Here is a 13,722-nt window from a genome sequence, read left to right as displayed (position 1 = left end):
AAATCTAGGTGATGTATCAGTGATGGCACCCACATCAACAACAGGGTGTAATGGCCGGACTAAGGCATGCTGGGATATATTTAACGTGACATCATCTTTTTCATATTTCATATATTATCTTTCATATTTTCTTCTCAAAGTAATCTAAGAAATCTTGGGCTGTAAATGGAGAAGAGCATCTTACAGGTGGTTGTCCTTGAATAAGTGTTGCCACCGTGTTGAACAGGAACTTTGAATTATGCTTGGTTTTGTTCATCAAATCAGAGTAGTAGGCCCGTTTTGCAGTCAATAGTGCATGCTTATAGTCAGTGGTGAGCACAGTTCCTCTAATCTGCTAACTGCTAATTAGCAAACCTAACTTAGCTTTTCAGCTAACTTTGAAAACCATCAGCAGACCAATTAACCTACACTAAATTTAGTCCCAATAACTTTTAGACCACTAATAATCTTTTTGTGGGCATAGTGAATAAATGTTAACAGTTAAAATCATTTGTAAAGCCTGAAATCACACATTTTAGTTCCTGCCTGTTACGTGTTTGGGAGCAGACAGACAGCTATGAGAGGTAGAGCTCAATCCTCTGCCAGCAGAGAAGAGCTGCCTGTAGAGACAAAAGAAAAGAAGAAAAACACGTAACTTATTTTCACAGCCATATGGTCGTACAGACATGTTGGAGGAGTCATGCACAGCAACATAGTTTTGACTTATGGTTAAAATTTTAAACAAATTAATTCCGGACAGGTTTTGTTAAATTAAAGTCACCTCTGTTGTTTTTACAAGTGAAAATAGCAGCTATATGTTTTAGCTTTAAAGTACTGCACTAATTTTGAAGGCTTTAGCATTTACAGGTTTTAGCAGGTTTTGAAGGTTTTAGCATTACAGACACACATGCAAAAAGGCATTATGGGAAAATGAAGCTTCCTGTCCTTCTCTGGAGAGATCTGAAAATGGCTGTGCACCGACACTTCCCATCCAATCTGATGGAGCTTAGGAGGTGCTGCAAAGAGGAATGGGCAAAACTGTCCAAAGATAGGTGCACCAAGCATGTGGCATCATACTCAAGAAGACTTGAGGCTGTAATTGCTGCCAAAGATGCATTGAGTATTGAGCAAAGGTTGTAAATACTTGTGTACATGTGATTTCTTACTTTTTTATTAAAAAAAAAAAAATTTTCATGTTGGCATTATGGGGTGTTGTGAGTAAAATTTTGATGGAAAAAAATTCATTTACTCCATTTTGGAATAAGGCTGTATGCGTAACATAACAAAATGCGGAAAAAGTGAAGCACTGTGAATACTTTACGGATGCATTGTAGTTAGATTGTCAGTTTTTCAGGCAGCATGTACATTTAAGTACCTGCAGTTATGCAGTAAGAATTTTCTCAGAAAAACTGTACTTTTTTTTAGTCAATTATAAATACATTTTCTAACAATGGAGACACTCACTCAGCTCATGCTAATATTAGCCTGTTTTGTTAGTGGTTTTCATGCTGAAGTTCATTTGTTATGATAATGAGTTTGCTTTCTGCTTTTAATCAATTAGCATACATTAACATAGCTAACGGGTTAACGTTAGCATGCTTGTATTTATAATAAATCCTGTTTCACCTTGACATCACACCTAAAATACAGTATATTTTATCTAATCATATTTCATAAATGCTATGACTAAAGAAAGCTACTAAAACAGTTATTATTTCAGACATGCCATATTTCATTCATTAAAATAGAGTTACTACAATATATATTTCAAGCATTTCTATTTTGCAAAGTGTCAGCTGGAGTGGTATATTTCCATGGCGATTACTCGAGTTTATGGTATAATGTGTTAAACGAAAAGGTCTATTTGCAATTCGTTGTTTCATAGTTGTGAATCTTGCACCATCTCCCAGTCCGTGACTCACGCGAGAGGTCGGTTTCAGCAGAGTTCCGGTTTAGGGCACAATGTAAAAAACCTCATTAAGAATGGACAAGACAACATCGGGGCATGGCAGAAGTTCATCACAGGTGCTACACCTCCTCTAATCGCTCCTGAACTCACTGAATCAACGCTATCCACATCCTCGCTAGCCATTGTTTCCATAGCTTTGAAACGCTGGAACTCTCCTGGACCCCGCAGTGCATTCTGGGAAGCACAGGGGGATTATGGGAAACATTAAAACAGTGAATGTTATCAGGAACTTCATCCGAATTATTTTTCAAGGATTTAGAGGTGGTGTTGCTGTCTGATTAGTGCAAATAATTTGATTTCTTTTTTGTCAATTTTCTTGGACACCAAGGATCTGCAGAAAAAGATCACCAACCTGGAAACCAGGAAAATGGGACAAGACCTTTGCTGTGACCGCTGAGCTCAAGTTAGCAGTGATGAGTTCAAGGTAACAGACCAAAAATACTTTAACAGGAATATTGTCACATTCTGCTTCAGAAACAACAGTGTGTATGTGTTTGTGTGTGTGCGTGTTAGCGCGCGCGTGCGTACATTTTAAAAAATGTGAAACTTCATCTACAGTTTGCAAGAAGCCAAATGGGACATTGAAGCATAGATTTTACGGTTGTCTTATATTGAATTAGTTCTGAATTATTTTTTACACCTGAAGAATTAATTATTTTATAAAATATTATTTGTCCTGATTTTTTTTAAATACACATTTTAAAAATGCATGTAAATAGCCCATTGGTTACCAAACCTTTGCATGCCAGAGTATATATAGCCTTCATTAATTAATTTTATATGGAAGCCGACAGAGGACTTCATATAATCTTTTTTAATTCACCTTGTTATCCCGAGATAACGACATAATTAATTAGAGATCTCGAGAAAACAACACTTTTATTCCGTGATCTCGAGAAAACAGATAATTATTCCATGATCTCGAAAAAACAAAACAATTATTTCATGATCTCGAGAAAACAACTGAGATTTCTAGCAGAGCTGCCTGCGCCCCCCCGTGTCAGGGCAATCTCTGCCTGTGTCAACCCCTGATCAAATATTGCCTTATTAGGTGATCGATTATTCCAGACATTCTAAAGACCAGCGTTGCATCTATACAGAATGAGATATAACCCCGAAGTCATCATACAAGCCTCTTAGCGTAGCCTACCTGAATGACCCATTTGTCAGCTGTTTACTCGAGATCATGAAATAATTGATCGCGGCATAATTGGTGTGTTTTCTCAAGATCTCGAAACAAAGGCTTTGTTTTCTCGAGATCTCAAATTAGTTGTGTTGTTTTCTCGAGATCCTGAATTAATTATGTCGTTATCTCAGGATAACAGGGTGAATTAAAAATGTATTACAAAAGGGCCTCTGTCGGCGTCCGTAATTTTACTTATTGCTTTGAAGTACTTTATTTTACACACTTTTACATGTTATGATATTGACCCAAAAACAGCATAAATATCTCAATTTTATATCTTAAATAAAAGGAAAAGCCTTTGTAATAAAACTTTAATTGAAAATATAAACAGTAGCCACTGCAGAAGCAGTAGAATCACACAGGGAGTTTACATCTGTAGTTTGCACAGTTTTTGCTGTAAAGCAACATTATGAATTTGTAGCAAGGTGTCTGTGCTCTTTTGATTGAAAAGCATTTCTGCAGCATGGATAATTGCACAAATCTTAATGTACATGGTATAGGCAGGTGTGTGAAGATTTGAAGCACAGTTATCTCCAGACTCTGCAGATCTCCAGCTCCCTGCTGTGAGTCATGTGGGATTTTATCTCAGTGTACGACAGAAAAACCTTCATCACTTCACACTAAAAAAGGCAAAAAAAAATATTTAGCAGCACATCTGCATCATTAGCTGATGATCTAAAGTAGAGGTAGCCAGCATCATATTACTGTTAAACTGACAGGAATTCAAATTATTTCAATTTTGAAGAACAGTCTATGTTTTGTCATCTCAAAAGTACAGTGACTGACACTTACAAATTAAGACAACACCAGCAAAGGCAGAACACTAATAGGGGTGGATGCTTGCTTTTTGCACAAATAATATAACCTGTAGCAATTAATTTAATTTGATAATGTTTCTGCTGCATATTCACACAATGCAGCCAAATGCAGGTTTGGTTAATTGGCGACTCTAAGTTGGCTGTAGGGTGTGTGTGTGTGTGTGTGTGTGTGTGTGTGTGTGTGTGTGTGTGTGTGTGTGTGTGTGTGTGTGTGTGTGTGTGTGTGTGTGTGTGTGTGTGTGTGTGTGTGTGTGTGTGTGTGAATGTGTTTGTCTGTCCATATGTGACCCTGCGACGGACTGGCAGTCTGGCCATGGTGTATCCTACCTCTCACCCAATGAGTGCTGGGGTAGGCTCCCCCATGACCCTTAATTGGATTGAGCCGGTGTCACAGACCAACGGTAACCTAAAAAATTGGCCCACCTTGCCTTCATTGGGTATGCGTCATTTCGGAGTGTCAGCAGCGTCATTTCTGAGCATCACCAGCGGTGCACCGATTATCACCTCGTTTCTGCTTAAACCTGCACTTCAGTCATCATCCTTCTCAGCAACACATATCTGAAGCTTTTGTACAACAAATAACTCAGCATATTTCATAATAATTCAATTTATTTCATTTATAAAGCACCAAATCACAACAAAGCTGCCTCAAGGCGCTTCATACAAGTAAGGTCTAACCTTACCAACCAATAATAAAGACAGGGAAGCAATCAGAGCGCCACAGCAGCACATCTGAGTCTGACGTGCTGCTGCTGCGCCAACGTCATTTCGGAGCGTCAGTATTCGACTCACCGTTTATCGCCTCGTTTCTGCTTTAAAACTGACTTTAGAGGTTTTACTTGTCATTTGATGGTAATTATACTATTCCCTTTCATTGCTTTGGGTGTAGAGAGTCAGACTCAGACTGCTGTGGTCCCAAATGACACGTGTGCAGTGAAGACAGGGCAGACAAATTTTTAGGGAGGACCGTTCGGTCGGCGACACTGGTCTTGAAAATCAAGTTCTTTCATTTGTTTGTTTTTTTTGTTTGTTTTAAAACATTTTTTGATGCAGCTACCTGCAGTTGGATTAATCCAGATGGGGTTTTTTTGTATTTAAAACTGTTTTCTGCTTTTGCTAACGTCTTAATTTGAATTCTTAGCAATAATGACAAAACTGAGCTGAGTAAAAAACAAACATTCCAGTTCTTTTTCTTTCACTATTCATCAAAGGCTACATCACTCAAAATGCTTCAGATGCAAATAAATAAATAAAATCAAGAGCTTTTTAATAAAAGTCTGTTTCCTTAGTGGTTAAGGAAGGTACAAGTGCTTTGTGACTGTGTCTGTCAGCAGCATCAGGCCATGGAAGCGCTCTCTGCTGGGACTGTGTGTCAAGAGTTCCACATCATCATCTGAGGTAGACGGATGTGTTAGGATGATCCGCGGAATCTGTCAGATATCAAAAAAAGAGATATGGGTAGACAAAGTTCTGAACCCAGTCCTCAAGTGACGTCAGATTTTTTACTGACACCTCACGAACATCAGATGCAGATCTATACATTTAAGATGGTTCCAGTGAAAGCACCAGAGACTTTTTTCTCTGTCCTTTATAGGGAGCATGATTATTTCATAGTGAGGTGACAAAATTTGTAGAAAATGTGCAAATACACATTTTTGTAAGGTTCCACCATATACTTTCCTGTTAACACCATTGACTGTATATATACCGCACAAACCTACGGTGAAGTCACACATAGTTTTTTGGGTTTTTCAGGTTTGAATCTCACGTGGGTAAGATTTGGATGTTGTCATCTTGGCAGTGCCTCATTCCATCAAGCTCATGGTCAGCCCAAAAAACAGGCCCACCTTTTTCAAAGTTACTGCCTCAATAACCATGGCACTGTCAATACAGCTAACAACAAGTTTTCAACAACTAATAATTAGTGCTAAGGATGCTAACATACTAATTTAATAAGACTAAAATTCTGCACAATGAAAATACTAAAGCAACAACTTTTTAGATGTTTGGTTCATACATTTAACCCCATACAAGCCATATTGTCTCAGATATTTGTAATAAACACTCAAAATGGACAAGCTGTTATAAAAGTTAATGTTGTTAATGCTCTGTCAAATATATTTAACCATTATAATTGTCTTGTGACTAATAGATTGCCATTTTATTACTGCTGTGATAGCATTTAACACTCAGTGTATTGAAATGTTTTATCTGACAAAGGTTGTATTGTAGAACACTGCCATGGAAGAGGGAGTGTACTAAGAGTACAGATAAGAATGATGAGGCGAGACATTATTTCATCAGTGCATGATGAAGGAAGAAGCAGAAACGGTCTATGAGACTGATTGTCTTATGCTATGTGATGAGGCGAGACATTATTCATCAGTGCATGATGAAGAAGAAGCAGAAACGGTCTATGAGACTGATTGTCTTATGCTATGTGATGAGACGAGACATTATTTCATCAGTGCATGATTAACGATTGGAACGGACTTTGAGACTGACTGTCTTATGCTATCAAATGATTTCATTCAGTGAACTTTGGCACACCTTGGGACTGTATATAAGTGGCATGAAAACAATGCACTTGTATTTGTCTTCAGACCTACACTCTGTATGACATGTACCTTTAAAGCTTTAAATAACAAAAGATCTTAAAAACTGAAACCTGTTTTCCCTGGTTTTCAGAGAGTTTTTAGGTAATTTTTCCTACGCAAACACATTCTAGTCCACGGCAGCTGGCAGCAGCCACTGCTAGCAGTGGGTGTCTGGAGTCCGTACTGGCAACACTAGCTATGAATCAAGTACTGTGCCCCAGATTCTTTAGGAATTTATTGCTGAAAATAGCTTGAACTATTTGTCATGACTGAGGAAACCCAAACTGTTTTATTTGTACCAAGCCTGTTGTTGTTGTCCATTCAGCTGCTCCCGTTTTATTCGGGGTCACCAGTGTGAATAGAGCCTGATCCACATTCTGCATTCATACAACCCCAGTTCCAATGAAGCTGGGACATTGTGTGAAATGTAAATAACAGATACAATGATTTGCAAACCCTCTTCAACCTATATTCAATTAAATACACCACAAAAACAAGATATTTAATGTTCAAACTGACGTTTTTGTTTTTGTGCAAATATTTGCTCATTTTGAAATGGATGTCTGCAACACATTTCAAAAAGCTACAAAAACTGGGAAAGTCGATGACTGCTCAAAGAACACGTGTTTGGGTTCTACAGGTGAACAGTTTAATTGGAAACAGGTGAGTGTCATGATTGGGTATAAATGGAGCATCCCCAAAAGGCTCAGCCATTCACAAGCAATGATGGGGTGAGGGTCACCACTTTGTGAACAACTGCGTGAAAAAATAGTCCAACAGTTTAAGAACAGTGTTTCTCAATGCTCAATTGCAAGGAATGTATGGATTCCATTATCTACAGTCCATAATATAATCAGAAGATTCAGAGAATATGGAGAGCTTTCGTAAGCGGCAAGGCCGAAAACCAACATTGAATGCCCGTGACCTTCGACCCCTCAGGCGGCACTGTATTAAATACCGACATCATTGTGTAAAGGATCTTACTGTGTGGGCTCAGGAACACTTCAGAAAACCATTGTCAGTTAATGCAGTTTGTCGCTACATCTACAAGTGTAAAGCCCCGTTTACACATAGACGGTAAGGGCTCCCGGAAGCGTCCCGGAGAGTTTTTGGCCGTCTTACGGATCACACGCCTTGTTAACGCCGGCACTAGGGGGCGTGGTTAGTTCAGCTTTACGGGAATCGTCGAAAAAATTATTCAACATGTCGAATAATTCCGGGAGCACTCCCGGAGAATTGCGTGACAACGGAGGACAACGCGAAACAACGGCGTTTGAAACTTTTAATCGCCATTTCATCCTGCCCCTTCCTGTAGTGCCGCAGTTTACACCGCCGTAATTGGCGACCGGCGTTGTATCCCTAATCAACGGCTTGTAAAACGGCGATAGAGCCCACATCAGTGTCCTCAAGGGCGTTTTAACCGGTGACAGAGGCAGATAAAACAGCGGCGCTAGCGGACAGTACGCCATTCTAAACGCCACCTCCCGGTTAACGGCGTTCCAAACGGCCGATAGGTGGCGGTCAATATAAAAACACTAGCGCTGCATGCAGGCCTCTCACTTGCGGCCAGCTCCAGATATTTTTGCAGAGAAGCTCCAGTATGCCTCCTAAAAGAAAATTGGCAGCAGCAAGGACTTACCAAGAGGTCTGGTTCAGAAGCAGAGGGTAGCCCTGTGGTGGAGACGAGCAACACGTTGAGGAGGGGAAAAGGAAAGACAAGAAAAGGCTGAGGATGAGCTTCCTCCCTCTGCAGTGAAAGGCATGTATTCCTGCTGCTTCAGCCTATTATACTCTGGGGGCAGTACCTATATGCAAAAGTTCCTGGAGTAACGCAGGATTTGCCTGGATAAATCCAGCGGTACACAGGGCATTATCGGCGGCAGCAGAACACCGCCATTCTCACGCGCGTCTTAACCTGCGATTGTAAAGGATAGAACTGGGTATTAACCCCCGTTGCCTGACGTGTGCCGGATGCTACGGCGTCAAAACGCCGCTTTATTCGGCGGATTTAGCGGCGTTTTATCCGCGTATTTGCGGCTAGTACGGTGGTCAAAACACCGGCGAAATGCTCCGCCGCTTTCTACCGCGAAAACAGCCGGAACTACCACGAACTTCGGTCTACGTACTACCCGCCGACAAAACCGTCTATGTGTAAACCATGCTTAAGTTAAACCTCTACCATGCAAAGCCAAAGCCATACATCAACAACATCCAGAAACGCTGCTGCCTTCTCTGGGCCCAAGCTCATTTGAAATGGACAGACGTAAAGTGGAAAAGTGTGCTGTGGTCAGATGAGTCCACATTTCAAATTGTTTTTGTAAATCATGGACGTCGTGTCCTCCAGACAAAAGAGGAAAAAGACCATCTAGATTGTTACCAGCGCAAAGGTCAAAAGCCAGCATCTGTGATGGTCCCTCCTTATTTCAGCAAGACAATGCCAAGCCACATTCTGCACGAGTTACAACAGCGTGGCTTCATAATAAAAGAGTGCGAGTACTAGACTGGCCTGCCTGCAGTCCAGAGTTGTCGCCCATTGAAAATGTTATGAAGCTAACATTATGAAGCTTAAAATACAACAAAGGAGAACCCAGGCTGTTGAACAACTGAAGTCGTACATCAAGCAAGAATGGGAAAGAATTCCACCTGCAAAGCTTCAACAATTAGTGTCCTCAGTTCCCAAACACTTATTGAGTGGGGGGTGTCTCTCTCTGTCTGGCCACACCCCGGTTGTGAGAGGTTCTCCACACACCTGTTCTTGGTTTGCAGTTAATCACCTGGGTGTTTTATAAGCCTCACAGTTTGCCTTTATTCTTCACCAGATCGATGTGCCTTGTGCCTTCCTTCCAGCTCAGTTCTTGTACTGTTGCCTTGCTCTGTTTGCCTCATCGGATTTTGACTACCTGCTTGTGTACTTCCACCATGCCTTTTTGCCTGATGCTTTTGATACTGTTGCTCTGCTTGGACTGCCTTTCTGTGTACTGACCCCGGCCTGCTTACTTAGTAAACATTTTTACTCCACTGAGCTGTGTTCCTGCATTGTGCATTTGCGTCCAGCCTGTCCTGCCTATCGAGCCTGATACAAAATGAACAAATATTTGCACAAAAACAATAAAGTTTATCAGTTTGAACATTAAATATCTTGTCTTTGTGGTGTATTCAATTGAATATAGGTTGAAGAGGATTTGCAAAATCATTGTATTCTGTTTTTATTTACATTTTACACAACGTCCCAACTTCATTGGAATTGGGGTTGTATATGGCACAAGTTTTATGCTGGATGCCCTTCCTGACACAACTCCAGTGAAACCTGGAGAAACACAGCCGTTGGTGTTCCAAAGAGGTCTCCCAGGTACCTGGTACTAACCTGGTCTGACGGGATCAGGATTTGTACCAAGCCTGTAAAGTTGTTTATTTCTGCTGTAAGGTTGGACATTTTAACATGGGGTTCTACGGGAATTGGCTAATTTTTGGAATCAGCCTCAAATGGCCATTCAAGGAACTGCAGGTATTTGGCCTTGTTTTTCAGCACTGAAGGGTCCACTTGGTTAAAACCGACATAAAACACACAGTAAATAGAATAAACACCAGCAATTGCTGATTAAAAACTATGACAGTTACCCTGTGGACAGAACCAACATGAAAATGAAGAAAATTTACAGGTAGAACAATAGAAAAACTACACTGGTAGCAAGAAATGACACAATCAGGACCACAGCTGTACTTCTTTGGGTGGCGCTATTCTGCCTCAGCCTCTCTAACGTTGGACTGACATTATCCATGTTCTAATGTTCTACAGATTCTTATTGGTCGATCAGGTTCTTTGACAAGGAAACAATGAGCTTAAAAATACAAATACATGCAAGGTTACATAAGTATTCTGATACAATAAGACGCTTGTACCAACCGGTTCATTTGGAAATATCTTAAGAGAATTTTTGACAAGTTTTGTTGTATTTTTATTTTATTTGAGTGGTCCAGCCCTGTCATAGGAAGCATGGAAGGTTACTTTGTCATCCAAAACTAAGCTCTCAGTAGTTGGGTGTATATTTCAGTGATTGCTGTGGCCCCCTGGTGGGCCTTGAAGATACTGCAGGTGGACTGTGAGAGGTCATTACAGGCTCCTTTCATCTCTGACCTGCTACAGCTTCACATTTCGACCTACAGTGTGGAGTCAGCAGGCCAGATGTTACTTGTGGTCACAAAAACTCAATGACAAAACATCCTGTGTCTGGGGAGGAATGTGAGCGGATCCAGTGAGTTGGGGATGGCGGATCGCCTCGGGCTCAGGTGATCCGCCATCCTCAATGAACTGGATCGTCCTCTCATATTGCTCTCCAGACAAGGGGTGTTTTGTTTTTACACCTCGGAAATGACTGTATTTTTTTGAAAAATGACATGTTAAACAAGAGTGGGGATCCATGTTATGTGGAACTATTGTCCATCGGCCAACAAAGATGGCCAAAGGAAAGTAATTTGGCACAACGTGGATCTGCTACAACAGATCCAGGGGTACTGGATCCATTAGTAAACCTGTGCATCCACACAAGACTGAGGTATAAATTTCAAGATGTGAATTAGTATCACCCAGGCTGTGGAAAGCTCTGCCTCTTTCCCGTCACTGTCTGGACACTGGTGTATGTAAAAGGCAGTTAAAGTCTTTTCTTTTTAAACAAGCTTTTAGTAAGACAAGTGTTTTTATTGTTTATTCTTTTTATTGTGTTTTTCTTGTCTTAAAGCCTGTGTTTTAAATGTCTCCTGTCTGTATTTTATGTATTTTACTTGTTTGCTATGTGAAGCACTTTGTGTTTTGGGCGAGGGGGGGTTACAGCCTCATCGAGGGCCCATCTTTGAGCTGCCTATGGAATATTCTTAAAATGAAGGTGATGTGATTAATTCACTGGTGGTGTGATTAGTTACATTTGCAGGGTGTTTTATATATATATATAGTATATGTGCTTACTGTCATGGTCTGGTTCCCCGCTTGAGCTGCATCATTTTTCATCAAGGCCTCTGGTTTCTTTTCAGAAAAAGTCCGGTTCTTGTCATTCTTCAAATGAGAGTCAAAAACAAAATAAACAAATACATCAGATTTATGGGCATGTTGCACTGTGCACATGATGATGTTGTGTGTGTGTGTGTGTCTCTTGACTTTTGAATAAACCACCTACAATGCTGTTGCCATTGCAGACAACCGCTTCAGTCTTCTGAGACAGCCATACAGTGGAGCTGTCCATCCTCAGCTGCAGGCTTCTTTGGTCTACATGCTCGTGGCTGCACGGCGGCGGCTGGCTCGTCACATCCTGTGGATCGTGAGCGTGGTCCAGGACCCAGGCCTCTTGCAGCAGCAGCAGCTTTTCTCTCAGTACTTTCATTCTGATGTAGCTCCCAGCATTCCTCAGGGCGCTGACTGCCTCGTGGTGGGTCACGCCCTGCATGCTGCAGCCATTGACCTGAATGAACGGTGGTCACAAGATACTGTTAGGGTCAGTGAAAGTGGAGCCCAGGTCAGAGGTGGAGGAGCAAACACACACGTCACTGGTTTCTGACAAAAGAATGACTACTTCCACAGCAGGGACTGATGAGGGCTTTGATCATTACAGTGTACCAACTTGTGAAGATTGGTTTTGAATTTTATCTACTTTTTTATCTACTTTTTTCTACTTAACAGTGAAGTAATTTCAGCTGTGCAAATTTATTTTTTCCTTTTTTTTTTTCAAGAAGCGTCAAGCTCAGTATTCTCTGCTGGTCTTTTGGCGCCATCTATTGGCCACAAAAAGAAACATTAGTCTGGTTGGACAATGCAGTAGAGTGCCTTAATCTCCCCCACCCCCCCAAAAATCAAAGAATTTATGATAAAGAGCATCAGAAATTAAACAAATAACATATGTTATCTAGGTAGTTAAAAAACTTTTTATGAATTAACCAATGTTTTTTTTATTTATTTAAATCATTCTGCTGATCACTTTATTATTCATTGATTAGTAATTAATTAATGTCTTGTTATCTTTGTGGAATCATGCTTTCGGTTGCAAAACTGCAAAGTAGCCAGATTTTTATTAAGATGAAAAGGTGTATAATTTCCTTTAATAAAATATACCCATACAGTTAAATTTAAACAAACAATAATAAATTGTTTAATTTGATCTTTTAATGACAAACTAATGGATAAAACTCAAACCTACATTTATAGAGAACTGGGTGCAGAAAACCTTTGCAATAATGCAGTATTGTTGTTTCCCTTTTTCAGGTTGTCATGGTATTATTGTCTGTCTAACTGTCTTTTTTCTTTCTTTCTTTCTTTATTTATTTATTTATGTATTCACTACATAAGATATAAAATTACTGATTTTGTATTATTAATATTCAGGTTGCTATAATTCTGCCAGTTAAAAATATAGATTTTAAATATTATTTGGTCTGAATATCATTTTTATGTTGATATGGAGCCTAGGTTATACCTGGCTGCAGTAAATACAGTGTATATGCAAAATATTCATAGCACTTTTTCCACATTTTGTTATGTTACAGTCTTACTCCAAAATGGAGTAAATTCAATTTTCCCCTCAAAATTCTACTCACAACACCCCATAATGATAACATTTTTGGGGGGCTGCACTTTATTAAAAAAATTAAATAAATCAATTTAAAAAAGAAACTAAATCAATGTTGACATAAAATGATAGGCATTGTTTATAATTAATTGCATTTCAATTCAGGCCATACCTCCAACAGTCTATCTCCAACATGGATGCCTGCTTCTTCTGATGGCCCTCCTTTAGTTACACGGGAAATAAAAACACCCTGAAAAATAAATATACATCATTTAAAGTGAATGTGCATCACTGGGCTTGTAAAAGCACATCACTAACTTTCTGTTCTACTGTTTCTTGTCGTCTTAAACAGAGAAGCAGCTGACCTAATAGCAGCACAGATACTTACCTCATCATTGTCTTTGTATGGCAACGATCCCCTTCCACCCGCAATGCTGATTCCCAACCTACCCCTCTGGCCAGACACTTTGACCTGTACCTAAGAGGGCATTTTAATTACAGTATGTACAACTATAATGAATATTCAGTGAAAACCTGAAATGAGTAATTCATATTGTTATTATAATAATACACATCCATACTAAAGGGGAAGAAACTACCAATAATCTGCCACAGAGACTTG

The 13,722-nt window shown here is 39.9% G+C and overlaps 1 protein-coding gene and 1 long non-coding RNA gene across 2 annotated transcripts; both read right to left on the bottom strand.

Moving 5' to 3' along the window:
* Positions 1–2,723: 2,723 nt before the first annotated feature.
* Positions 2,724–2,945, bottom strand: LOC117523615. The gene is made up of 2 exons (XR_004564555.1): positions 2,885–2,945; positions 2,724–2,839 (listed from the first exon to the last, which is right to left on the bottom strand). It is a non-coding gene; the product is annotated as an uncharacterized LOC117523615 (long non-coding RNA).
* A 2,299-nt stretch (positions 2,946–5,244) lies between these two features.
* On the bottom strand, positions 5,245–13,339 carry LOC117522955. Its single transcript, XM_034184375.1, has 4 exons — positions 13,273–13,339; positions 11,718–11,999; positions 11,510–11,596; positions 5,245–5,382 (listed from the first exon to the last, which is right to left on the bottom strand). Exons 2-4 carry the CDS (start codon positions 11,982–11,984, stop codon positions 5,245–5,247), a joined length of 492 nt encoding a protein of 163 aa, XP_034040266.1. The 5' UTR covers positions 11,985–11,999; positions 13,273–13,339.
* Positions 13,340–13,722: the final 383 nt, after the last annotated feature.

This window comes from Thalassophryne amazonica, chromosome 13 (genome assembly GCF_902500255.1).
Source record: "Thalassophryne amazonica chromosome 13, fThaAma1.1, whole genome shotgun sequence".
Taxonomy (NCBI): Eukaryota; Metazoa; Chordata; class Actinopteri; order Batrachoidiformes; family Batrachoididae; genus Thalassophryne; species Thalassophryne amazonica.
This window is presented reverse-complemented; position numbering and strand designations above follow the sequence as displayed.